At 36.1% G+C, this 27,032-nt stretch overlaps 1 protein-coding gene across 4 annotated transcripts in view; it reads left to right on the top strand.

Annotated features, from left to right (window-relative positions):
* The first annotated feature begins 1,251 nt into the window (after positions 1-1,251).
* Positions 1,252-27,032, top strand: part of EMCN (endomucin) — a 98,852-nt gene continuing 73,071 nt past the window's right edge. For all 4 annotated transcript variants that reach the window (XR_450208.2, XM_028164175.2, XM_007172910.2 and 1 more), the window contains exon 1: positions 1,252-1,456. Coding sequence is in view for 3 of the 4 variants with exons in the window: in XM_028164175.2 (XP_028019976.1) it covers positions 1,387-1,456 (70 nt within the window). In the remaining variant the exon portion in view is untranslated. The remainder of the gene's footprint in view (positions 1,457-27,032) is intronic.

Below are 27,032 nucleotides of genomic sequence, written 5' to 3'. Positions count from 1 at the left end.
TCTTTATACTCTCCAGGATATGACAAATAAAGTAACAGCTCCAAAGGCAGTCTGTTTTAGAAAATTACTTAGAAGAGAGGGTAAAATTAGGTTTTATACACAAAATAGCCACTTAGAGGCTCTTCTGAGACTTGGTATAACTTAGGATAAAACAACCTAGTTTTTGGGGTGTTTTGATTAATCAACTTGCTCTATCCACTCTCGGAATAAGTCCTTCCCTGCACCGTGCAGCAGTGAAATGTATGTCTTCCTTATAAACAGGTAAAGGTGTACTTTTGGAATAGTTTTCTTGGTGGAACAGATGAATTAATATTGACCCACTGACACTCTTTTGTCCAGGGGCTTCATGCCTAAAGGTATATAAAAGGACGATTGGCTGAGATTAGATGTGTAGCCTGTGGCTTGGGAGAAGTGTAGAATTACTTGGCACGCACAGGGATTTTAGTCAGGGCTGAGGCTGCATTAGCACCATGTCTTAATCAATTGCTACTAACATCAAAGAGATCCCTAATACACAGCGTATCTTGCCTGATTGGCATTCTGGTCCAGAGACTCCATGTCTTCCTACTTCACTGATCTGTTACAAGAGCATTCCATTCCAGTGCCATTCCAATCACATTTCCTAGAGAAGAGTATCCACAGGGTATTATAAGTATTTTTTCCTTTTCCTTTTCCTTCATCGAATTCCAACAATAAGACCAGGAATGAGCAGTGAGCATTCACATGTCTTTACTTAATTCTATTAGAAATATCCTGAAAAACCTCCCTGGCCATCCGATAAGAAGTCTTTTCACTTACTCAAGTCAGAGCATGATCTACTTAATAAAGTTTTGCACTTATCTCCAGAAGGTGGTCTTTACTAATCTGGCTTTCAAGTTGGAAAGAGAGAAGAAAAGTTGATTCTTTGTGGATTCTGCTCTAAAATTTAACCCTCAGGCAATTAAAGCCCTTTATCCAAATCAAGTCGTTGTTTAACGAGGCCCCTTTATAAACACTCCAAAACATACTTTCAAAACAAAAGTTAGAAAGCCTGTAAGATCCATTCTCAAGAAAGATCTCTTTCTGTTCAAAACCCGTCCTGACCTTTTTGTTGAAGAAGAACAAAATAATGTAGTAACAAAAACACAAGTGGCTGCCAAAGGAAGAGAAAAAAAAAGTTCCTGTAAGGGGCTGAAACAATAAATCTCCTCTCTGCTGAACTCCCAAAGGGAGTGTGTGCATTTCCTCCTGTTCTTTATCAGAACCCCCGAAATAAGTAGGCATGGGCAGTGGCTGTTCACATCCAGCACACCTTTTCCATTTGCTAAGAAGGCCCTGCCAGGCTGGGAGGGAGTTGTCCCTGCCTGACTCTGGAGAGAAGAGCCACTGTGACGATCCACAGGCACCATGAAACTGCTTCAAGGGACCGTACTTTGTCTTCTTCTGTCCAGTCTTTGTAGCGGTGTGGACGACGCAGGTACCCTTTTCTCTTATTGTTCTGACAGTGTGGATCAGAAATCACTAGTGGGCAGCTCTGAGCCTCAGTTTACCTTCAGGGAGCCTCCCCTGAAAAGCAGACGCAGCAGTGCATTTGCTGAGTTGAGTGTGTGTGCAGGTGGGCGGGGGGTGCGTGGAGAAGGCTTCACAGAGAGGATGTTTGTTTTCACGGAAGGAAAAGTGTTTGCGGCTGCAGCGGCCTTGAAGTGTGTTCCATGGCATCGTAAAGGTACTGGGAATATACAACAGCCTTTTCGGACAGTAACAATCTGGGGCTCAAATGCTGGCTAAAAATGGGCTATTTCTCAAAAATGCGCTCTTTTCAGACATAAGCCTAGAAATAACAAGATTGTCATGTACCGGTGAAAGGCTGTAATCAGAAACATTGCTCTGCAGATGCTGGCCTATATTTGTCCCAACTATCTTTTGGCTCTGATAAATTGAGAGGTTGGATAAAACTGCCTAGGGAAGTGAATCTTAATATCTTGAGGGGGGGAGGGTGAGAATGGAGGAGAGTCACTTGATTAAAGTTTAATGGATGCTTGCTCTAGAAATTAACACAGATGCGTACAATGTTTTGCATAACATTTCAGGGAATTTATAGACATAAAAACCCTACCCATTGACTGCAGGTTCTGAAACTTAGATAAAGGATATATATGCACCTACATAAGCCCTGACTATATTAATGACCAGTTGCAAGAAATGATTGCATTTGACTTTTGACCCTTCCGGAGGGATTTACTGTAAGCAATTAGATTTAATCAATATTTATTAGGCTCTCACCATGTGTTCAGCAGTGCAAGGAATACAAAAATGAGTAAGACATTGTCCTTGCCCACAGTGGCAAATGCACTATTGGGAGAAATAAGCATGTAAATCTAACATAAGACAGATTTAATAGGTGCGAAAACTAAAGTACAAACTATCATAAAAGAACATGGTTGGGACATATTGATTCTGACTCTGAGGAGCCCTGGAAAAAACTCAATTCTAACTTTATTTTGCATGTGCTCTTTTCAAAATTCACTGCTTACAAAATTCCATTTGCAGTGATTATGTAGGAAAAAATAAGCACACGCCTTCTTGAACAATATTTATCATTAATTTCTCAAAATATGTATATAAATTTAGTACAAATACCCAAACACTGCAAAATCACATACGATTGATTACAATCCATCTGGGAGTTTCCAGGGTTAAGTTGCAGTGGGTATAAGACCAGAAAATTTAACTTAGATGAGTTACAAAGTTCTGATTATTTTAAAAGAAAGAATATTTATGAGATGACACAGAAATCAGTGCACTAGCTTATAAGTAACTCTTCAGTTTGCATGGGAGAGATAGATAGGAATGGATTACATGTACTTCAGAAAGCAAAGTGTAATAGAATCAATAGAAGCAGCCTGCAAAACCTGACCGTAAGGAAGCTGGAAAGGTGAGAGATAACCCAGAGATGACCTGGCAGATTTTTCTATTATGATCATTTTAGGGAAAAAACCAGCGTCCTTTAGCTCATTGGTAATGAGCCCAACCTCTCTATTAATAGTGTCTTCTTTCTAATGAACTATTAACCAAAGTAAGATAATTTCTTTTTTTTTTTGAATTTTATTTTATTTATTTTTTTATACAGCAGGTTCTTATTAGTTACCCATTTTATACATATAGTGTGTATATGTCAATAGTAAGATAATTTCTTATTTGAGCAGAGACAATGGTTACATAATGACTATCTCCTTCAACCTCTCCCATCGAGCCTTTGTTAATTTAAGGAGCATAAATTGCCCATCGGAGTGAGGCCTACAAGGAACTGGAAGAGATTTTCCCATCCACGTGTATGATTTTTTTTGCACCTGGTTCTGCCTGTTTTATGTTTTCCTTCCCAGATACGGTTCAGGAAATGAAGCATTTCCTAAGCTGATTTATTAAGTTTTTTTTCCTAACCCCCTGTACCGGAAACACATTGATTTCAAAGCTTTATATGTTCCCCAAGCTTAGAATGCTTAACATATTTCATCAGCAGAGTTGATTATAGGAGTACAGAAGGAGGCATTTCATCTGTCTTAAATTCATAAGTTGTCAAGAAGATCCATGCTTTTTTGCATAGTAATTTATTCCTAAATAATGATCTTTTAGAGAAATTGACTACTTTTCTTTTTCTTTCTGACTTTTTTGTCAGTTTCAGATTTAAATAAATACAATATAGTTTTTTGTGCTCTTCGTGAAAACCAAGGAAATCTTTCTGCATGGCAGTGAGTGACTTTATTACTTGGTTAGCGGTACAATATTTTACAATTTCCAATTTGGAAAGCTGTTCTATTGAAATATGTATGGGAGGTTCTTGAAAAGGAACTGTCATTCTTTCCCAAGGTTTTCTAAATTGTATTTAAAACTGAACAGACCCCTGCAGTGGCTTTTAAGCTCCTTTGGCTTTTAAGTCTAGACTGATGAGCTTTAGACTGTCAGGACTGAGAAAAGTTAAATGAAGAAGGATTCCAAGAAAAGGAGGCCCTGGAAGCAATTTACTTTTCAAGTGCCATTTGCTTTTTGAACTTTACATTAATTTAGGAAAGATTAGAATGTTTTAGCCATCTGCAAGCAGGAACACACGTCACTTTATTGGTGTCTGAAGAAGAATTTAATTGCTTGTTGAAATTCATTTGTTAGGAATTAAACATTCAATTTCATGGGAAAAAAAATGGATTGAACATCCTATAAGACAAACACTATGCTAGACGCTGTAGGTTTATAGCGATCACTGTGACTCAGCCCTTGTCCTAGAAGTGGTGGGGAGAGAGGAGGAGGAGACAAATCATTATAAGTTTGATTCTATTTGTAAGTCTTCAGTGGTAAATAAAGAATGCTATGGAGAATTCACAACTAGCTTAGTTTTGGGTGTAGGAACATCAGAAAAGCCTTCATATAAAAGTGGAAATTATGATAAACTTTGAAACTTGAAACACAGGTTGGATGGATGGAATTTCTTGAATAGGAACTTAAAAACATCAGTATGTTCCAGTCTAGAAATTTAAGGAGGTCACAGATTGGACAGAGGTTAAGTGTTGGAAATATAGCCTCAGGATATGTTGAATACCAGGAAGAGAAATATTGACTCAGATAGTTAATTATATTGGATTCTCTAAATGTGTTTGAGCATGGGAATTATATGATTGGGACCATAAACTGAGAAGATTAATCTGTCAACAGGGTATACATTAGACTATGGCAGTCAGGAGAGAGAAAAGCTAAAGAAAATGGTTCAAATGTTATTGCAAGTCTGAAAGTCTGTCAATAAAATGAAAAGAAGGGTCTAGGGAAGAGCTTTAAAGAAGTAGAAAGTTTGTGACTTGACATATTATTGACTGGCTATGAGAAAGATAGTGACAGATGTAGAGTGTTATTTGAATAATAGAAGTAGGGAAATGGCCTGGGACCAGACGTATGGAAAGCTAGGAGGAGATGGTTTAGGGAGAAAATGATGAATTTGATTTTGGACATGGTGAGTTTGAAATCTTAATAAGATATTCAAGTAGAGATGACCAATGGTAGGTTAAAATTGTCTAGTTGGTAGATGGAATGGCCCTGGAGGTGATGGTGAGGGGATGAGTATTCTTTACACTTGTCTGCCAAGAGATTTTAGTCCTGTCCTGCTCACTGGAAGATTAATAACATAGGGAAGCAATTTATTTCTCTGCTGGATGCCCATATTTATAACTCTCTTATGGCACTTATTTTCCAACTTTATCTTAGTTATTTGTGTGCATATCTCATCTCCTCTACCAGACTATAAGCACCATGAAAGTAGGGGTCATATTTATTATAGTCTGTATAGTAACAGTTCTAAACATATAATAAGGATATAATAAGCTGAATGAATGCATACATGAATGATATAGTTGCCTATTCATTTTTAATTTCTTCCTCTGATAATCACTTTTTGTTTACTACCTTATCCTTGTGAAAGAGTTATGGACAGGTATGAATCACAGAACATAACATGAAAACAAGTGGAGTATTTTGATTCCTGGCTATCGGGAATATATTATATGTATTATATATTATTTATAAATATAATATATATAATATTATACTTATATAATATAATATAATATATATTATTAGTTAATTATATATATTATTAATATATATATTATATAATATATATAATATATTATACTTATACTCGCTAAGTGCGAGCCAAATATATGGAAAGGGGCTTCTTATCAAAGTAAGTCAATTCCCAAACTCCAGCAGAGGAGAAGATGTTAGGGATAGGTGGACAACCTAGTACCAGGGGACAGTAATTTATAGCAAACCTGGATGAATAAACTACTCTGACTATAATCATTGGGAGGAAGAATATCTAAATACAATTGATTCTGCTTCTCCTTTTTTGGGTATCAAATACTTTATGTAATATCTTCTATGGTTATAAATATTCAAGGAGAAACCTTATTACCAACCAACTTCTCAAAAATTCAAAATGGCTTTTTTTCTGAAAGCAAAGTTCACGTAAGAGAAGTTGGGAGAAAATTAAATAAATGTCGTACATCATTAATTCATGTGTTATTTTAGGTAACATATGTGTTGCTTCAGAGCAGATTATCTTACTTGTTACTTCCTCTTAGCTTAGTCACTATCAATAGATCTTACCTGAAGTTGGTGATCTATTATAGAAAGAGTGAATCAGTGCGGAAACAAATTCAATGGGAAAAGTTTCCAAGCCTTTTATTTAGCATTCTTTCTTTACTACTCTTTTTTTTTCTTCAATGATCTTTAAAAGTAGAAGTGGTCATTCTAGAATTCTTATTTTTAAGAGATTCATAACAGCTGTCACTGGCAAATTGGTAATTTTATCTTGCTGATTGTAATTATTCAGATATTGAGAAAAAAAGATGAACGTCTGAAGGTTTCAAAAAGCTTCTAATTTACTGGATAATTGTCCATCCTTTCCTTTTCATTGATGACGTTATATTTCAAGCTTCAGGTAAATATTTTAACTTGTGAATAATTATCTAGTCCAAGTTCCTTATATTCTTTTCTTCTTAGTCATCACTTTCCAACTTCCTCTTCACCTCTGAGAACAATTTGAGATGTGTTTTTCTAAACATTGAATGTCAAAGCAGGAATTTACTCTAAATGACATTCCATTCAATTCCTGTGTAGTAAATGCCTCCGTTCCTGTTACTGAATTCCTGTGGGTCATTATAGCTCTGTCAGGTTAGGATAATAATGCCTGTTGAGTGTTAAAAGAAGCTCTTTTAGTTAACAAGTAAGATCCTTTTTCTTTTTCTACTGTTGCACACAATATCAGCAGTAGCATGGGAAACATTAGTGGTGTCAATCACATCTAGAAGAGCCACTATATGATTCCCAAATTTCGGCAACCATAAAAAAAATAGTTTTCTAAACTTGAATAGAGGTTTTGTGTCTTGTAGAATGACATATCAGTAGAGATAATCATAACAAGTCTCTAAATAGAAGCAGCCACCTACATCCTCTCTGGTTGCCTTTAATCTAACCATTGCTATGGCAACCTCTCAGGTGTAGCTTGACAGTATCTTGTCTCACGTGAATGAGTATCTCTTGCTTTCCTGTCTCCTGTTGTTCTCATACTAAGGTATGCTTCACCTACAGAAACCCACCTGGCACTGTTGTGTATCTGAGCTAGAAGTGCAGGAACCTTAGCACTCTATGAGACAGGCTTTGCCCAAAAGAAGAATGGGGCCAGTGAATAAATGCTTTCCTCTTCTATTGCTGCTCCAGTTTCACTATTTTAGTTCTCTACTCCTTTTCTTGAGATCACTTTCCTTTACAAACTGCATACAAACCCTTGTCTCAGGCTCTGCTTTTTGGAGAAATTCAGGATTGATTATTTTCTGATGGGAACATTTTGGTTTGGATGACAATATATACATTATACCAGAGTTTCTCTGATATTCTAATTGATATTCACTACCTTTCTTCCTCTTCATTTCAAGAAAAAATTTGAAAAAGCTTTTGTTGAATAAGTTAAACAATATTCTAAGCAGGTCCTTTCCTAAGGCAATCATTTGTCTGTATAGAGTCAATGAGGAACTATATTGTGAGGTCGGTAGTCAAAAATGTCAATGTCATTGATTTTATTCTTAGTGTGCTGCTCATCTGAAATGTAAACTGATTTTTATTCTGTTTAATCAGTCATATTCTGGCCTAAACCTAAATTAGTTGTGTCAAAAAACAGAGAATGGAGACTTTCCTGGTGGTCCAGTGGTTAAGACTCTGCACTTCCACTGCAGGGATTATGTGTTCCATCCCTGGCTGGGGAACTAAGATCCTGCATGCTGCAAGGTGCGGCCAAAAAAAAAAAAATGGAGAACACAACTAGGTCTGGTCCAAGTTAACCAAGATATGTATTGTTACAACATCTAGTGACATCTACCATTTGTTGTACCTGGCACACATTACTTCCATCACAACATTTCAAGGCCAGCTTTGTCATTCCCATTTTACTGATTAGGACACCGAGGCTTGGAGATAGTGTAAAGTTATCCTAGAGTGATCATGCTTAAAATCAAATCGGAGAATATTATTCTTCAAAATCTTCCCTTCTAACTTGCTATCTTCCAATGCAGTACAACTGCAATAAGTTGAGTTTTTCTGATCAAAAGAATAAGGGTAGAGACTTTCCACTTGAGTCATTTGGAAGCACTGCTGCCTCTCATAGCCCCTTCAGCGTCTCCAAACTGCAAACTAAGACCACAGTGCTATGAATGAATTTCTACTTAGTGCTAATTAGCCACTTAATATCCTGGATTCAATTAATTATTAGGGGATGGGTTAAAGGAGTTGTAGGCATTTCCCTACCTACTCACTGTTATGTTGGTTGGAAAAAAATAATGTTCTTGGCTCTAATACAAATGTCAGTGCAGCTAATATGGGACTTAGAAGAGAAGGAAAGAAGCAAAGAGGAAATAACTATTAGTGAAATAATTACTTAGTGTCACATCTATAATTCTCCTGGAGCCAGACTGTCTGGGTTCAAATTCCAGCTCTGCCACTTACTATCTGTGTGAACTCAGGCAAGTTATTTAACCTTCAGCTTTCTCAGCTATAAAATAGGCATGAGTACAGTCTTACCTCACAGGGATATTGAGGATCGTGTGAGGTACTACACAAAAACACTGAGAATAGTGTCCAGCATATAATGGCTCTGTTTTGCTGAGTTTGGGAACTCAGAATCCTACAGATTATAATATCCCATTCCTTAGACAAACTACTTTATTGCCAAGTTGATTCCAATCTAGAATCAGCAAATATTTAAATAATTACAATGTTCATTCTCACAAAGAGAAAAACCAGCACATAATTTTTCACAATAGGATTGAAGTAGGAATGAAATACGATTGCCAGTTATGTTCTTAATCATAATATATACAGGCACAATTTGACATATACAGACTGGTATATTATCGAAGATGCCTTTCAGATTTGTAAGTTATTTAACTCACTGTATAAACTAATCACTCAAATTAATAAGCAAAATTGTACTTGTGTTTAATGAAAATTCTAACTTTTTAGTCTGAGAATAGTCAACATCCTCAAATGTTATTTCTTATCTTAAAGTATTGAGCATTGCTTACTCTTAGAGGTGGGATAGGTTAGTGGAAGGAACTTTGTTCTTAATGTGAGAACAGACCAACTTTGGATCCAGCTTCTTAGTATGCTGAAGCCCGTCAAGACACTAAATTCTTGTTACCCTCAGTTTCTTTATCTAAAAATGAGAAAAATGATAATTGTTGACACAATATTGGTGTTAAATGATAATTGGAAAACCTATTTTAGATGCTCTGTAAGTCATAACTCACTATTAAAATTTAGTTATTAATATGAAACCTAACATTTAACTCACGGAATCAATAGATGAAGAGGAATGTACTTCATAATTTGAGAATTTTTCTTTACTGTCTGGGCCTTTAACTGCCAATCCATCATTGCTCTTTTAGCCATATACCTTTACATATTTTTTTATGGCTGCTACACACTCAAATTGCCATGAGTTGAAATTATGCCCAAGTTAAAAAAATCACACACACAAAACACAGAAAATCATTTGTATCACACATTGAACTTATTTTTTTTTCCACCTCCTTATTGGAGTATAAATGCTTTACAATGTTGTGTTAGTTTCTGCTGTACAACGAAGTGAATCAGCTATATGTATACATATATCCCCATATCCCCTCCTTCTTGAGCCTCCTTCCCACCCTCCCTATCCCACCCGCCTAGGTGGTCACAAAGCATCGAGTTGATCTCCTTGTGTTATGCAGCAGCTCCCCACTAGCTATCTATTTTACGTTTGGTAGTGTACATATGTCAGTGCTACTCTCTCACTTCATCCCAGCTTCCCCTTCCCCCCCGAACTTATTTTTAACTGAAATGGGAAAAGGAACGCTTTGTGTGTGTGTGTGTGTGTGTGTGTGTTTGTGGTATGAACTGTGAAATCGTCCTCCTAGGGCATTCAGCAAGTATGAGGACATAAATGCTGAACTCCCAGACACTTTCCCTAGGGAAGAGAGGCCACTCCTGCATTTGTCAGCTCAAGGCTATTCTGACAACTCCTCTGTCCAACAATGAGACATCACCCAGTTATCTCTCCCCCTGCAAATCCAATTTTAAAAAGTGAGAATCACCTTTTTAAATGCACATAATTAACTAATTTAAAGATTTATTAATGGTAATTGCATTATTGGGATTAAGATAATTATGTGAATCTATAAGCTTTTTTTTTCTTTTTTCTTTTTCATTTTCTGACGGCCTCATTTGTTGGGTGCAAGTTTTATATCAATTAACGTTTAAAACTCTATAGATTTGCAAAGTAGAAGAAAAATGACAATGCTGTCAATCATTTAAAAACCCCTTATTAGAGTCCATTACAACCTAACTAAACATAAATCTCTTGGAAGCAAGGACAATGTCTAATTGATCATTGTTTTCCCCATGACCTATCATTGAACACATAGGTGATGCTTCCCAACTGGCCCTTGCTTTAATTTGGAGAACTGTATTTCTTCAAAAGTCAGCAGAGTTGAAAATACCCAAGGCATTCCTGGCTTTGGTTTCAGTGACTTGAGGGCAATATTTATTTTTATCCTTGGCCTGGGTTGTGGAGAAGCTGTGAGTGTCATTTTAGGATACTCTGTTCATTGGCTGAACTTATTTGATTCGCTTTATGAAGTTGACCTACTGTCTTATCTTTGTATGAATAGCAGAAAATATCTGCCTTTCGTTTACGTCAACTGTCCAAATCACACAAGAATGGCGTGATTATCTGAGGGCAAGTGTTGAATCATTCCTGTGTCTTGCTCACAAGAAAAAATTGGTATCCTTTTATTCTAGGCACCATTCATCAGGTAATCCTGAATCATTTAGCTCAGACTAATCCTTACCCCCACTAGAACAAAATGTAAAATTATGGAAATTCAAGACACACTGATTACAGAAGTCACCTCTCTGTTTCTGAAGTCTTGGTTCAGAATGTTGAATAAATAACTTTATCCTAACTAATCCTGTTCAGAAGTAAAGGTATCCAATAATTCAGTTATTCCCAGGTTTTAAAATTGTCACTGATCAATAAATAATCAAAATGCCATCTGGGGGCTTCCCTGGTGGCGCAGTGGTTGAGAATCTGCCTGCTAATGCAGGGGACACGGGTTCGAGCCCTGGCCTGGGAGGATCCCACGTGCCGCGGAGCAGCTGGGCCCGTGAGCCACAATTGCTGAGCCTGCGCGTCTGGAGCCTGTGCCCCGCAACGGGAGGGGCCGCGATAGAGAGAGGCCCGCGCACCGCGATGAAGAGCGGTCCCCGCACCGCGATGAAGAGTGGCCCCCGCTTGCCGCAACTGGAGAAAGCCCTCGCACGAACCGAAGACCCAACACAGCCAAAAAAAAAAAAAAATAAATAAATAAATAAATAAATAAAAAATAAAGAAAATCCTTAAAAAAAAAAAAAAAAATGCCATCTGGGCAGTTGACATGGGACTAACAGCTTTTTCCTTTGTCAAATAAAAACACAGAAGTCCTACAACGCATATACTATTTTATGAGCATATTACATAAAAGAAAACCTACTGTAGCTCCTTCCATATATTTGGAATATAATGATGTACTCTTCCCTTCTTTTCTCATTGAGCTCTGGCTGGTGTCACAGACCAACGCTGTGCAACTGTGCGGGGTGCGCTGTCTTCTGAGCCAAGACCATTTGGCTTTTGTCACCAGCAGCCACAAGCTTGCTGTGTGACTGAGCCAAGCAATTTTTTTTTTTAACCTCTCAAGACTTTCATTTCTCCATCTATAAAATGATGTGGTTTGAATAATCGATATTGAGGTTTTCTTCTGGATCTACAATTGTATGATCTTACTGTAACAAGCAATTTCTGTACATTTAGCCTCAAGTTATCTTGCTTCATTTTCATTCTGTTATTCCTAAATATGTTCATTCTGGAGCAAGATGTTCAATTCTGTTCCCTAACGTTTACCTCCTTTGGGAATTTTCAGATAGGGCTGTTAGAACGGATCTTCTTTGCATGTGAAAAAGCCAATTCTCTGCCGTGAGCAACCTTTCTCAGAGTACATACCAATGAAAGATATTTTTTTTCCATTTTTCTACATGGCATTATTTGTATTTGGCTTGGCTGAGGGAGGGGTAGAAAAAAGGACTGAGAGAGAGAGAAGGAAATTTTCTGACATCAGAAAAAGATTGAGAGGAAAAATGAGGTTAAAAGAGATGGAGAAAGTGATTGAGGCTGATAGAGAGACAGGCTCTCTGAAGGGGCTGGGATGGAGAAAGGTCAAGAATGAGAAGTGGAGGAAGGCTGATAGAGAGATGGGGACACATTCTTTTTTTTTTTTTTAACATCTTTATTGGAGTATAATTGCTTTACAATTGTGTGTTAGTTTCTGCTGTATAACAAAGTGAATCAGCTATACACATACATATATCCCCATTTCCCCTCTCTCTTGCGTCTCCCTCTCACCCTCCCTATCCCACCCCTCTAGGTGGTCACAAAGCACCGAGCTGATCTCCCTGTGCTAATGCGGCTGCTTCCCACTAGCTATCGGTTTTACATTTGGTAGTGTATATATGTCCATGCCACTCTCTCACTTTGTCCCAGTTTACCCTTCCCCCTCCCTGTGTCCTCAAGTCCATTCTCCCTTCTGGGTCTTTATCCCTGTCCTGCCCCTAGGTTCTTCAGAACCAATTTTTTTTTTTTTTAGATTCCATATATATGTGTTAGCATACGGTATTTGTTTTTCTCTTTCTGACTTACTTCACTCCGTATGACAGACTCTAGGTCCATCCACCTCACTACAAATAGATGGGGAGACATTCTAAATGCTCTAATGATTTGGGAGGAGCTTTCCCCATCGGCCCTCTAGCCACTTTTACAGATCTAATACCTTGTAGAGTTCTTTCTTATCATTAAATCTCTTGCCAGTTCATTCCTCCATCCATTGCTTTGGCTGAATGCTGAATTTTTCAAAGCACTTTCACTGATCAAATATCTCATTTAATCCTTGACATTCCCCAGGGGATTGGCCAAGCTGGTGTTATTTGTGCTCATTATCAGAGGAGAAAAGCCCAAGGACTCACACTTTGTGACTCGAACCAGTAGCCCTCAATGTTAAAATATCTATTAAAATATTTTTTTCCCAGTGATCTCCAGGCCACTCCCTTTCAGTAAAACCCAGAAAACTATTTTTCCAGCAATTACTGCAGATAATTGTTATACATTTGTACATTGAAATACACTCTGAGAAATCCTGGACTAGACTCAAGTTTGTGACTAGTCATCTGAGCTCTTTTCACTGTCCCATACCTGCAAGATAACCAGAGGTGTCTGGAGGTGTTCATCTTTCAGAAAAGTGCTAGGGTGTAGTGCCTTCAGGGAAAATTTTGGTATTAATTCAGTGTAACCTAATTTCTTTTTTTTTTTTTTTGCTTATACTAGTTTAGTATAATAGGAAATTTGATTTGGCCAAGACAAATATTAGTGGAAACGTTGAAATCTCCCTAGTTACATAGGATTAAATTCCAGCTTTTTTTAACCATCTCTTTATAAGGAGATAGTCTTTACTCCCTACTCAATGTAAGATTTTATTGATTGCTTTCCATTCTGCTATTAATCTCCCTTCTGTTTTCATTAATACCAAAAGACCATGAGCCTCTGCTGTATAGGCTGCTCAAGAAAATTAGCCACCTTGAATAATGGTTTGATTAGGGAAACAGCTATAGTAGTCCTATCAAAGTTTCAAGCGGGGTCAGGATGTGTTTGATAATCCAAACACAAGTATTTCTGCTTCCCAGAGAACTATTAAGAGCCAGAGGAATTTGAGAAGGTAGGGAGGATTAAATGATTAGCATTTAAGCATGAAGAGAAATGGAGAAGCGGTGAGGTTATGAATCTGGGCAATATATACAGGGAAACCTCCAGTATTAGAAAATGACAAACAAATCTGTAAACTTGTCATTACCCTGCTGTTTCTTAATAAACCAGGATAAGATAAGTTTTAGAAAGAAGTCAACAGCCTCTCTTCCAGAGTTTCACAAACTAGAAACCTCTGATATCTAACTGGCAGAAGTGTGTTGTTTGGCCACACAATGTTTTATGACTACAGGCTACTATTTAAAAATCAGCAAGTTTCACAAAACAACAACGGCGACAGAGAAAGAAAGAGAAAATCTTATTTTCAGCTCTTTTGGCAACTCTGGGTCTCATATTTCCTCACAGCAGCACTCGGTTAAACCTGAGTAATAAGTGCCCCCTTTTAAATTGGGTAATGCTCTCATTCCTACAAAAGTATGTGCACTTCCACCCAATCTGACTCTCTCCTTTGCTGCTTTGCAGATGTGGGCATAGGGTTAATCCCTTCACCTGTAGGATTTCATCTAAGCATTACATGTGCAATTTGCAAAGCTATCACCATGTGCATGGTGGTTCAATAGATTTTTGAAAGGACAGGGTACTGGGACAATTTTCTGCAACTAACTAGGCTTGCCAGCTCAATCTCAGAATTTTAAAGACATTCCAGTCATCATTTTCTTTTTTATTTTTCATAAAGATTAATGCTTTTATTACAATATGCTATAAATAATTAACTTAGCCTTGATTAGTACTCTTGTTTCACAGTCTTGAGAAAGCATAAAACTTAGAAAATAATTTAAAGAATTTAGAAACAACAAATCATAGCATACGATTAAAATGTTACTTTATTTTTCTTTCCCATCACCTCTTTACAATTTATTTGGTGAACATAAACTTCCTGCCCTTAATAAAAATATTGAAGCTCCATGACTTTTTTGCTTACTCTTAAGAAATGGACAATTCTGTGGACAACAAAATTTGCAGAGGCTATCAATTTAAAATTAGAATATATGATACAAAATCATAACTGAAAATTCTCCCCTGTAGCTCATGCCTGTGTCACATGGAATTCTACAAGTGGCTTCTTCACAAGTTCTCTATTTTCCGGTTCCCTATTCCCTCTCCAGCCCCTTTCTGACCACTCCACATTGGGAGCAGGGTAAGAGAGGAATGAGACAGTTGAATGAAACTTATTACTTGACCTGGCACCATACGTAGTGGCCAGAGCCTGGAAGATGGTTAAAACCAATAGCCAAATGGTGCATTTTCATGGGTTCCACAAAGGTGTGCTTTTGGACCTGTCTCCCCATGCAGCAACTTGGTTCATGAGGATGGATCCTAGTCTGGGAGTTCAGTGGTTACTCCTTCCAAAGCACTGGTAATCCTGTGTTACCTCAGAGCTCCTTGATGCTAAAGTGTCCAACTCTCCACACAGTCCCAAGGAACAGGACTCAAAACAGCCCACTCTTTCATTTTCGCTCTTCATTTGGTCCACAGGAAACAGTCTTATATCTCTTTCTCTAACACTCCTTGCTCAGGTAGGCTTATTCTCAACATAGTAATAACCTTCCTGGTCCTACACCAAAGCAGCTAGGCAGCAATCCTTCATTCTCTTGATTTCCCAGGGGTAAATCAGATCCAAGGCCACTATGCCTTTCAGCTGTAGGGACCACATAGTAAGGTAGGTTTGAGTTGCAGGGGAACAGACGAGCCTGGCTCCTTAGGGGTGAAGGAAGTTGGAATGGGATTCAAAAGAAGTATTCGGCGAAGACGACCTCTTCTCAAATAATATCTATATATCTCTCCACACTTTTATTCTTTTTATGTTATACAGTGGGTAAAGAGATTCAAGGGTCCACAGACAGGTTTTGGATATTTTATTTGAAATTCTGCATACAATGATTTATCTCACCCCTTTGTAATTTTACCTATTTTGGTACCTGATTAAAACTTTAATGTTCACATATTGTGCCAGATGTCTTACACCAACATTTCCTTCAAAACAGCTAAAGACCTGGATGTGTATTTTCTCTGACTTTATTGTAATCATGCTATAAACCAATATTATAATTAGAACAGTGAAATTTCTGTATGCTTAGAAATGAAGATATTCATTTATAAAAAACCTATGGATATAGGAAAAAGAATCATGATAGAAATTAGAACTATATTTTGAATATGAAGGGAAATAAAATATTTTATAACAGTATATGTATGATACAGCTAAACCAGTAATTAGAAGAAACTTTATAGTCTTAAATGCACACATTAGAAAGAAAATAATTTTTAAAAGGCTAAAGTTAACCCACATAAAGTATAAGGGAGAATATAATAATAAAAGCAAAGTTAATGAAATAGAAAGGAAATATATAATGCAAAGAATTCATGTGTATATTAATAAGATTGCTAAACCTCTGCCAATACTAATCAAGCAAAAGGAGAGAAGAAGAAAATCAATAAAAATGAAAATTACAGGATCATCTGAACACATGCAGGAAACACACTTTTAAGAATTCAACATTTCTGGGCCTCCCTGGTGGCGCAGTGGTTGAGAGTCTGCCTGCCAGTGCAGAGGATACAGGTTCGAGCCCTGGTCTGGGAAGATCCCACATGCCGTGGAGCAACTGGGCCCGTGAGCCACAATTACTGAGCCTGCGCGTCTGGAGCCTGTGCTCCGCAACAAGAGAGGCCACGATAGTGAGAGGCCCGCGCAGTGCGATGAAGAATGACCCCCACTTGCCGCAACTAGAGAAAGCCCTCACACAGAGATGAAGACCCAACACAGCCATAAAAATAAATAAATAGATAAACCCAAAGTTTAAAAAAAAAAAAAAAAAGTTAAAAAAAAAAGATTTCAACATTTCTTCTTGATAAAAACGTTTAGGAAACAAGACTATAGAGGATTTTCTTAATCTGATAGGGTAGCTTCAAAAACTACAGCAATCATTATACATAATGGAGAAATGTTAGCTTTCGCTTTGAGAATGAGAATGAAACAATTTTGCCCAGCAATGCTACTTTTATAAAACACTGTACTAAATATGCTAGCTAGTTTAGTAAAACAAGAAAAATAGATAAAAAGTAATTAGAAAGGAAAAATAAAAGCTGCTTATATCTGAATCACTTTGCTGTATACCTGAAACTAATATAACATTGTAAATGAACTGTATTTCAATAAATAAATAAATATCTTTTGTAAATCATCCTTTCAAGTAAAAATGGTATTCTGCAGAAAAAAACAAAGTTCACTTTGTAACTCAAGCTGCATAGGTGCTTTTCCTTGAGACACCATTGTACTTGTTATGCTGCAGAAGTGTTTTATGAATACTTCTTGTTTCGTCACAGATAACAATAAAAAAAGTGCATTCAAATAATATTTAATAACTTTTACTGTCATTAAAGAGATCCTAAGTGAAAAAAGAGAAAACCTTAAGAAATACCACAAAAAGAAAGTTATGGAGAGAAATGTCAGTAGCCTTCTGAAGCATTTTGTGACAAGAACAATCTTGTTTTAGCAAATAAATCTCTATTGTCATTAATCATACTCTATTTGCAAGTTCCCCATTTCCCTCACATCTCTGGAACAAATCCCTTATGAATAGGGAAGATACTGTGTTCTTTTTAAAGTTTTAATTTAGCTATTATTGATTTCCTCCCAGTCTCATTCTGTTATTCTCTTATTGCAGGTTGTCATTCACCTTTACTTACTTAGGGTCAGAGGCCTTTCACGTAAGACTTGCCTTCGCTCAGGTTTGTCCTCTTGCATTGAGGTAGCCTTTTGTAAGATGTTTCTACCTGGGATTATTTAGTAGTCAGAGGCATTCATCATATTTAATTTGAGTAGTTGATTTGTAAATCTGCCCCACTAGACTGAAGGCTGACCCTTATGTTAGTGTACCTCAAGATCTCTGGTCTCCACCAGGTCCTTATTGTGAGGCTAGGACCTGTCTTCTGAAGTATAGATTGAAGCTTGCTTTGTATGCTTCTTGGTGTTTCAGACAGGCTGTCATGAGAAGGAACAGTGTTTAATCCTCCTTAGGACTTTAATTTCACTCAAATTCGACTTTCTCCTATCTCCATCTAATTCAGGGTAAGAGAAGTACTTTAAAAATTTTTTACCATTTTTAAAAACTGTTAAAACATTTATTAAAAGTACTTATAAGCAAAGCCATGTGCTTTGTTTTCTATAAAATCGTTTCAACAAAGTAGCACATCTGACTTCATAATTTAACAATAATGCCATATTTGATTATTAACTGAGATTTTACAAAGTACTTTTACATACATTATCTCTACAAAACCCTAAAATGCAGGCAAACTGGTATATGTTAACTATTTTCAATTTATGAATAGAGTTTTAAATACTTAAGGGAGTTTAATTAACCAAATATATAAATGGGATTAAATGTTAAAGAGACCCTAAGTGATTGCTAAACTTGCTACATTAATAAGTAGAATAATAACATTTGTAAATTGAACTTAAAAACTTGAGAGAAATAGACTTTTTATTACATGAATTAAAAAAAAAACCTGAATATTAACTTCAAAACTAAATTAATCTCTACAAAACCTTTTCTGCACACAAAATATATACTTGGGGACATTAAAAAAAAACACACACATTTAACAACTTGAAGAATATACTTGCAAAACATATTAAATATCAGCATCATAAATATAAGATATATAAGTGAATTCTTTGGACTGGTAAGGGAGATAAATAATTAATTTTATGCCATCACCTAGCACAGTCCTAGAACATAGTAGGCATTCAGTTACCATCTGTGTTAGATGAATGAAAAGGGACTCATTAAATGTTCCATTGTGTGATTTAAGAATTGCATATTTAGAAATTCTGAGGAGAGGATAGTCACTGTAGATGCAACTAATAAATAAGGATTCATGCAGATAGTACAGCTTCAGTTGAACTTTAAAGAAAAAAATTATCCATGTTCTATAAAAGTTTTATTAAATAAAAAAGAGGGAGGAACAACACGGACAAAGCTACAGAGTAGGAAATAAAAACGCCATGTTTAAGGGATAGAAAACCAGATTATCTATTGGGGAGCAATGGGAAATTTGAGTGGGTAGATTCAAATTTTAAACAAAACTTTGAAGTTTCTTCCAGAATACAGAACTTTATTTTTTTAAATTGAATAATCTTTGTACTTGAAAGTAATCCAACAAATTGTAAGTAATGTGGTAGCCAGTCTCCAAGATGGCCTCCAGTGATCCTTTCCTCTTGGTATTTAAGCACTTGGGTGGGCCATTCTCACACTTACTTAGGACTGAATTGTGTGAGTCTTGGAAGTCAGTGGAAGTGATGTGTGATTTCCAAAGCTAGGTAGTAAAAGACACATGGCTTCTACCGAGGTCTCTCAGATTGCTGTCTCTGGAGGAAGCCAGCCATCGTGTTATGTTGTGAGAACAGTCAGGCAGAGAGACCCAGTGGAAAATAACTGAGACCTTCCACTGACAGCCAGCACCAACTTGCCAGCAAGGGGAGTGAGCCACCTTGTAAATGGATTTTCCAGACCCATCAAGCCCTGAGCTTACTGCAGAAACTGTGAGAGACAATAAATGATTATTGTTTTAAGATACATGCTTAGGAATAATTTGTTGTGCAGCAATAGATAGCTAATGCAAATGTCATCACATAAAATTTGAAATACATTTGAGTTTTTGACACCCAGATGAACAGAACGAACATCCTGTTCGTAAATTCTTTTCTCTTAAGCTATATCCACAGTAAATATTCAATTAATATTGGCAACACCCTTGCCTATTAAATTCAAAAAGTTCAGAGCTTTAATTTACCATTGAAGAACTGGTGCAGATAGAACTAGAATGATTCTTTATTACCTTTTTTGTGATACTATATTACTACTACCAACAGTAATAAATTTTATAAGCATATAGTTTTTTCTATTCTTCCAACATAGATAGTTAAAAAGTTACACATTCTAATTATGGAAGTTATCATGGTATTTTCATGGCAGATATATTTTACTAATTAATTTGGTTTATAGTTATCATTTGTATTTCTTGATGTGCTTACATGAGAATTAATTTGTTAATGAACTGTATTTGTCCATTATTTTCTCTGAACATTAGTAAAATAATTACTGAATTTTTTCATCTAATGAAACAAAAAGGTGAAATTTTAGGGTGAAATTTTTAACTTTCATTCACGTATTGGGAAATTAAGTTAAGGAGACAAACAATATTAAAGAAACAAATTTGGAAAGGATTAAATTAGTTTCAGATATTATTTCCTCAGATTAAAGAGTAAATCATTCCAACTCCTTTTCCTTCTCCTCCTGGAATTCAGTTTACCTCTTTACTCACATAAGTTTCTGGTTTTTGACAATTTTGCTCCTATTTGTTTAAACTGCAGAGATGTAAATTGCATTCATGTTCTAATAAAAATCTAACCACTACTGAGCAAAATAGCAAGTTACTTCTTAGTTGTATAGCACGATCTCATCATACAGTTCCATTTGCAAGTATAATTTTATAAAATATATTTTATAATATGATAAGTATCATATTAATCATTCATTTCTTGCTTGGGGTTTCCTTTGCCTTTACACCTTTTTCTGATGTATTTATTTTTACCCTATTTTACTAAATTTGCACATTTTTTGCTTTTGCTCTTTTGTTGTTTACTTTATATTTATTCCTACTAAAGTTTGTCCTGTAAATGAATAATAATTTAATTATTTTTATATTGAAAATTTCCTTACTATTATCCAAGATATTAAAAATGCAGCTCAACGTACTCTCCTTTAAAAACCTGATTTAGATTCTAACTGGATTATTGTAGGTCATATGGCCCCTTTTTTATATACAGTTGATCCTTGAACAACATGGGTTTGAACTCTGTGGGTCCACTTATATGTGGATTTTTTAAAATAGTAAATACTACAGTACTATGTAATTGGAGGTTGGTTGAATCCATGGATGCAAAACTTCAAATACAGAGGATAAGGAAGAATTGTGGATAAGGAGGGCAGACTATAAATTATGTGTAGACTGCACAGAGGGTCAGCACCCCTAGCCCACATGTTGTTCAAGGATCAACTGTATAGCATTTTCTCCACATAGGTATTTGAGACATTAAATAATTATTGATCACCTATTCAGCCCTTAGTTTCTACCTGTATTATCAGTCCCTTAAACAATACTGAGCTTTGGGCTGCTTTAACCCTGATTCTTAAAGAAAGATGGGAATAACGCATGGTGGTATGAGATAAAAAGGGAAGGATAAAAACGGAGTTCGGGCTGACATTCTGTCATATGGAGAAGCTAAAATTTAGGACATTACAGGGTACTTTAAAACCTACTGAGTGGGGACTCCCCTGGTGGTGTAGTGGCTAAGAATCCGCCGGCCAATGCAGGGGACACGGGTTCAAGCCCTGGTCCGGGAAGATCCCACATGCCACGGAGTAACTAAACCCATGTGCCACAACTACCTAGCCTGTGCTCTAGAGCCTGTGAGCCACAACTACTGAGCCCACGAGCCACAACTACTGAAGCCCACGCACCTAGAGCCCATGAGAAGAGAAGCCACTGCAACAAGAGAAGCCACTGCAATGAGAAGCCCGTGCACTGCAACGAAGAGTAGCCCCTGCTCGCCACAACTAGAGAAAACCCATGCGCAGCAACGAAGACCCAACACAGCCAAAAATAAATAAATAAATAAATTTATTTAAACAAAAAAAAGTCTTACTGAGTGGCCTTAAAAGGCTCTCACCTAAAGCAGTATTTCCAGGGTGTGTAATGGGTACAACTGGTGGTACTTGAGATAATTTTAGGCATAAATGGAATTAAACAACATTGACTCAAATCTCTATGATACTTACAGTTATACAAGTGTATGTTTGGTGTTATGTCTTACTGTGCTGTAACACTCATTAATTTCACTTTTCAACATAGGCAGAGCAGGACTCAAGCCTGGAACCATCATAGTCAATGATATCTTTATAGAATATGAATTTTGTCATAGTATTTATTTTTATAGTCAATTTTTTAAGTGACTTGATTTTAAGAAAAAGAGTAAGGAACCAATAACAGATAGAGTAGAGAATATGAATAAGCTCATAAAACTGGTACAGGAGTGAATGAAATTTTGGACACACTTTACTAGAGATTAAACCTTAGGAGGCTGCTATAACCAAATATGGCGTTTCCTTTTGGCAGCTTTTCTTTTCTCACTAAGAAGTTGCTAAAATGGACAAGAGTTTTAAAGACACTTTTATAGTTGGTAAGAGACTCTTCCGAATTTTAGCAAACACATTTCACTTCAACCTTTATCACCCAGGAGAATAGGAAGTATAATGCTTTCAAATGTTACCGAAGTCTCACTAGAAATAAGAAAAATGCCAAAAACATAGAAAATTCTTCCCAGATTTTAAAATGACCCCTATATCAGAAAAAAATCATAAATCCAAGTTTATGCAGCATTCAACACTGTTGAGTTCACAAAAAAAGCAGAGAAATGTTTACAAATAGTAATAAAGCATAAAGGAATAATGATTCAGCAACAAATTTAAACTCAGAAATTTTATTTCAGTATGAAGTTTCAATAGTAGATCATATGTTCAATATAAATTCAACCCAAGTTTGTATTTTCTATTTTTAGTTGGTAGTAATTCTATTTAAAGTGATAGATTAATTATAATAGTTTGAAGATTCTGGCTATTCAGGTAAAACTTATATTTAGCATATAATAAACAGTTAATAAACACCTATTGTCAAGCACTAGTAATGGGAGATACACAGATAAATGTTAATGCTATCTATTAGAATTGCTAGAAAATTGATTTTTTTGGTATATTTTACATAATGATTCTAAACTAATAAAAATGTTTAGTTATCACTAATCATTAGAGAAATGCAAATCAAAACTACAATGAGGTATCACCTCACACCAGTCAGAATGGCCATCATAAAAAATCTACAAACAATAAATGCTGGAGAGGGTGTGGAGAAAAGGGAACCTTCTTGCACTGTTGGTGGGAATGTAAATTGATACAACCACTATGGAGAACAGTATGGAGGTTCCTTAAAAAACTCAAAATAGAACTACCATATGACCCAGCAATCCCACTATTGGGCATATACCCTGAGAAAACCATAATTCAAAAAGAGTCATGTACCACAGTGTTCATTGAAGCACTATTTACAATAGCCAGGACATGGAAGCAACTTAAGTGTCCATCGACAGATGAATGGATAAAGAAGATGTGGCACATATATACAATGGAATATTACTCAGCCATAAAAAGACGAAATTGAGTTATTTGTAGTGAGGTGGATGGACCTAGAGTCTGTCCTACAGAGTGAAGTAAGTGAGAAAGAGAAAAACAAATACCATATGTTAACACATATATATGGGATCTAAAAAAAAAAAGGTTCTCATGAACCTAGGGGCAGGACAGGAATAAAGACCCAGACCTAGAGAATGGACTTGAGGCCATGGGAAGGGGGAAGGGTAAGCTGGGATGAAGTGAGAGAGTGGCATGGACATATATACACTACCAAATGTAAAATAGATAGCTAGTGGGAAGCAGCCACATAGCACAGGGAGATCAGCTCGGTGCTTTGTGACCACCTAGAGGGGTGGGATAGGGAGGGTGGGAGGGAGACGCAAGAGGGAGGGGTTATGAGGATATATGTATACATATAGCTGATTCACTTTGTTATAAAGCAGAAACTAACACACCATTGTAAAGCAATTATACTCCAATAAAGACGTTAAAAAAAATGTTTAGTTATATAGAGCACCATGTTTCCTAGGCATACTGGATAAAAGAAATTAAGTATATATCGATAATAATGCAAGATTACATCTATTGGTTTTCTCTCATTAATACTGCTGTTAGGAAAGTAAATTTAATTGTTCTGGCATGAATTCATCTTCAAAACCAGAAAAAATCAGTTTACAAATAAATGTCAACTGCGATCTAATGGTAACCTTCACACTTAGAAAACACTTTATTACTTAATACTGGTGGTATCTCAGATTTAAGTAATTATCGCTGCTGCATTGAAGTGCTTGTTCTGTAGCTCCATAGTCTATTTGTTCTGATTATCCATCCTGCCATATTTGTGAAGCAAACAATTTATAGCCAACTCTGGAATAATTTGCTAGAGAGCAAATTTACAATTATCTTCTGCAGCAAACACATAACTGTGACTCAGCAAATTTGATTCTGAGTCTAGTAAACAGTATTTAATAAAATAAGAATAATTTTATATAATTCAGATAGCTCCTGGATCTCTCCACCTTTAATGTAAAAACATGTTCAGATTATAGACTTACTTGCTGCTCTGGGAAAAAGCCCAATGCACCCCATTTCCTCAAATCTTTCGTGGTGGAGGGAGGATTGAGTTCTCATGTTCACCTTTCTTTCCACCTGCTTGCATCCTTCAAATTTTGTACTCCACTTGGTTTCTTGTGACATTTTCTTTTAACTTTGCACTGGCAACAACCAAAATGTAGTTCCCCTTTCTTTCCTGCATGCCCAGAAAGATCCACTTAACTAAAGTCTTGCTGGTTATTTGCAGACTGCATGTGGAATAGGTGACTTTACTGAAGGAAGGGAGGTTTTACAACAGAGTGGTGCAAAGTTAAGAATGTGTTTTAGATATCTCCGCTCTTAAAAGTCTTTTGGATGCTTTACCTTCTTTCTTGGTCTATTCTCTCTCCTCTTCCCGCATATCTTCTGCTCTCTTACCCTCAAGGGTAAAAAATAACAGATCATTTCCATTTTCTTGGGCAGAACAATTCAGTTCTCTCTAGCTCTTTCTCTTACATTTCTTATAGTTTTGGACATCCTTTTGACTTTCCAAAAGCACTTCTGGCAAGTGTACACCTGACTGTTTGTTCTTAGATAAGAACAAATTTTCCATCCTAGTCGTCATCTTGGCATTTGGGAAGGGATTTTGGAATGGTTCATTCTTCTAGTTAAATTTGAATGATACTATGCAAGAGGGCACTACTTTTAAATGATGAGGCGAATTTGAGTTGATTGAGAAATAAAAGTATACAGTCATCCTTCTCTTTAAATATGGATTTCCTGATTTCTTTCATTGTCAGCAGAGCTGAATGTATCAGAAAGATACTTTCCAACCAGGCTTTGAAAACATATTCTGTAAACATGTCTGTTGCCTACTATTAAATAACAAAAATCTGTTGCAATGTTCAGTGTAAGCTCTTTCTTTTTCCACAGGCTGCATCTGTCCCACAACACGCAGAGTTATTTTTAAATGTGTTAGATTTAATTAACCCATCACAAGTGACTCTTCGATGGCATCCTAAAGGAATGTTCAAAATATTTTTAATTTGGAAAATATACCATATAAAAGCTAGGCTCCAAAATCAGAAAGTAGACACCATGACTTCTTCTCTGTTCTTATATAAATACATGATAGGCTCCTACTGGGCATGTGGTTTCATCTGAGCAAAACTGAGCAGTTTTTCCATCTCCAGTGTGGAGAAACAGATTCACAGAAAGAAGAAGTATGCTTTTATTCTAGCACTTAGAACCGGCACATATTGGAAACGAAGAGCTATAAATCCCCTTCTCTGTAAGTGTTTGCTTGTTTGTTTCTAATTAAAAAGTATGAGTCATGGGTGTTTAAAGACTGACCCTAATTATTTGCAGAGAATGGATAAGACAAGATATCAAATTCTGGCTCAGTTTGGGATGCTATATAAAGTCATCAGTCAAATAAACAAAATTGTGCTGTTATTGACATACTAAGATCCACAAAGGAGTGGTCCCCCAGTGTTTTGAAGATAAGTACCTCATTTACAAGAAAATTGTGAACCCCTTCCCAGTAAGATAATAATTGCACCCACTAATTGAGAAAACAGAATGCTGCTAAATATTTAGCAATTTTTAAACATTTGTATTTCATTAATCACAATAGAAACTATATAAATTTTAAAATGGTAGCATATATGTGTGAATCATTTTTTTTCAATATGCAGACAATATTTACTTTGAATATAGATTCAGCGATCCCTGGTTGAAACTCTGTAGATCCCAAGAGTACCATGTCCACCGCATGGTAGCAACCGTGGACCTATGGAACAGCAACATGGAAAACCTCTTTCTTCTACTACATGAAACTGACTTTCATGTTTTCTTTATTCTATCCTGCAATCTTTCTGTTCCATTATTATAACCATAGTTTCTTAAAAGAAATGGTATAAGGATATCAGAAAAAGATAATACTAAAAATAATTTATAAAATCTGGCAAAGTTTTTGTCAAAGGATGTAATTGGGAGAATCAGGTTATGATTTAGGGAGGAGCTTACGTTTTATTTAGAAAGACTTTACTAGCTTGAACTTACTGACTGTGTTGGACATGGCTCTGTAAGTAGTTAATCAAGTATTTAGGGACAGTATAAGCAAGAAACATCAATTTGTCTGACCTATTGGTAGAGCTCTAAAATGTATCTCATGTCATCGACTTTTTAATCAGGATAAATTCAAGTGTAACCTAGATGTTAGCTGCATCTCTCAAGTTTTATATATATATTAATGTTTTGCTCTGCACAGAAACCCTATAGGGTATGTTTCTATAATTTTAAAAACAGAGGCTAAAGAGATTAAGTAATTTGCATAAGGTCACATAGCTGGTAAATTGTGGAGACCTGCGGTCACCTACTTCCTACACTACACTGTCCCTTGTTTTATTCCGTGCTAGGATATTTTTTCATTTATTTAGTGTCTTTTCTTGCATTCACAGGAGACCCTGAATATATATGCTAAAAATAATTTGATGCAAATGAAATAAAGAGGGCAAAATAGTTCTTTGATGTGATCAATGTAAATTATAGGTGATTTTGCTGTAAAAGTGAGAGTGAACAATAATATATTCACTATATCACTGTTGCCTTACCCCAAAACAAGAAAGGAAAAAAAAAAAAGATTTTGTAACATTTCCCTAAATCCAGAACAAGTAACAAATAAAGGACACTGAAAAAAATCATGTCTTAGAAAGCCCTTCATAAATTTTCTGAGTCATATGATATTAAAATAAAAGTTGACTTTCTTACTTTAAAATTTTTTAGTAAAGTTGTTTCGCACTAATATTCTATTGATGAACAAGATAAGATATAACTTTGAGTGAAGA

Source organism: Balaenoptera acutorostrata, chromosome 5, assembly GCF_949987535.1.
Source record: "Balaenoptera acutorostrata chromosome 5, mBalAcu1.1, whole genome shotgun sequence".
In the NCBI taxonomy this organism is placed as follows: domain Eukaryota; kingdom Metazoa; phylum Chordata; class Mammalia; order Artiodactyla; family Balaenopteridae; genus Balaenoptera; species Balaenoptera acutorostrata.
Note: the sequence above shows the minus strand (reverse complement) of the source record. Positions and strands in the feature narration are given on the sequence as shown.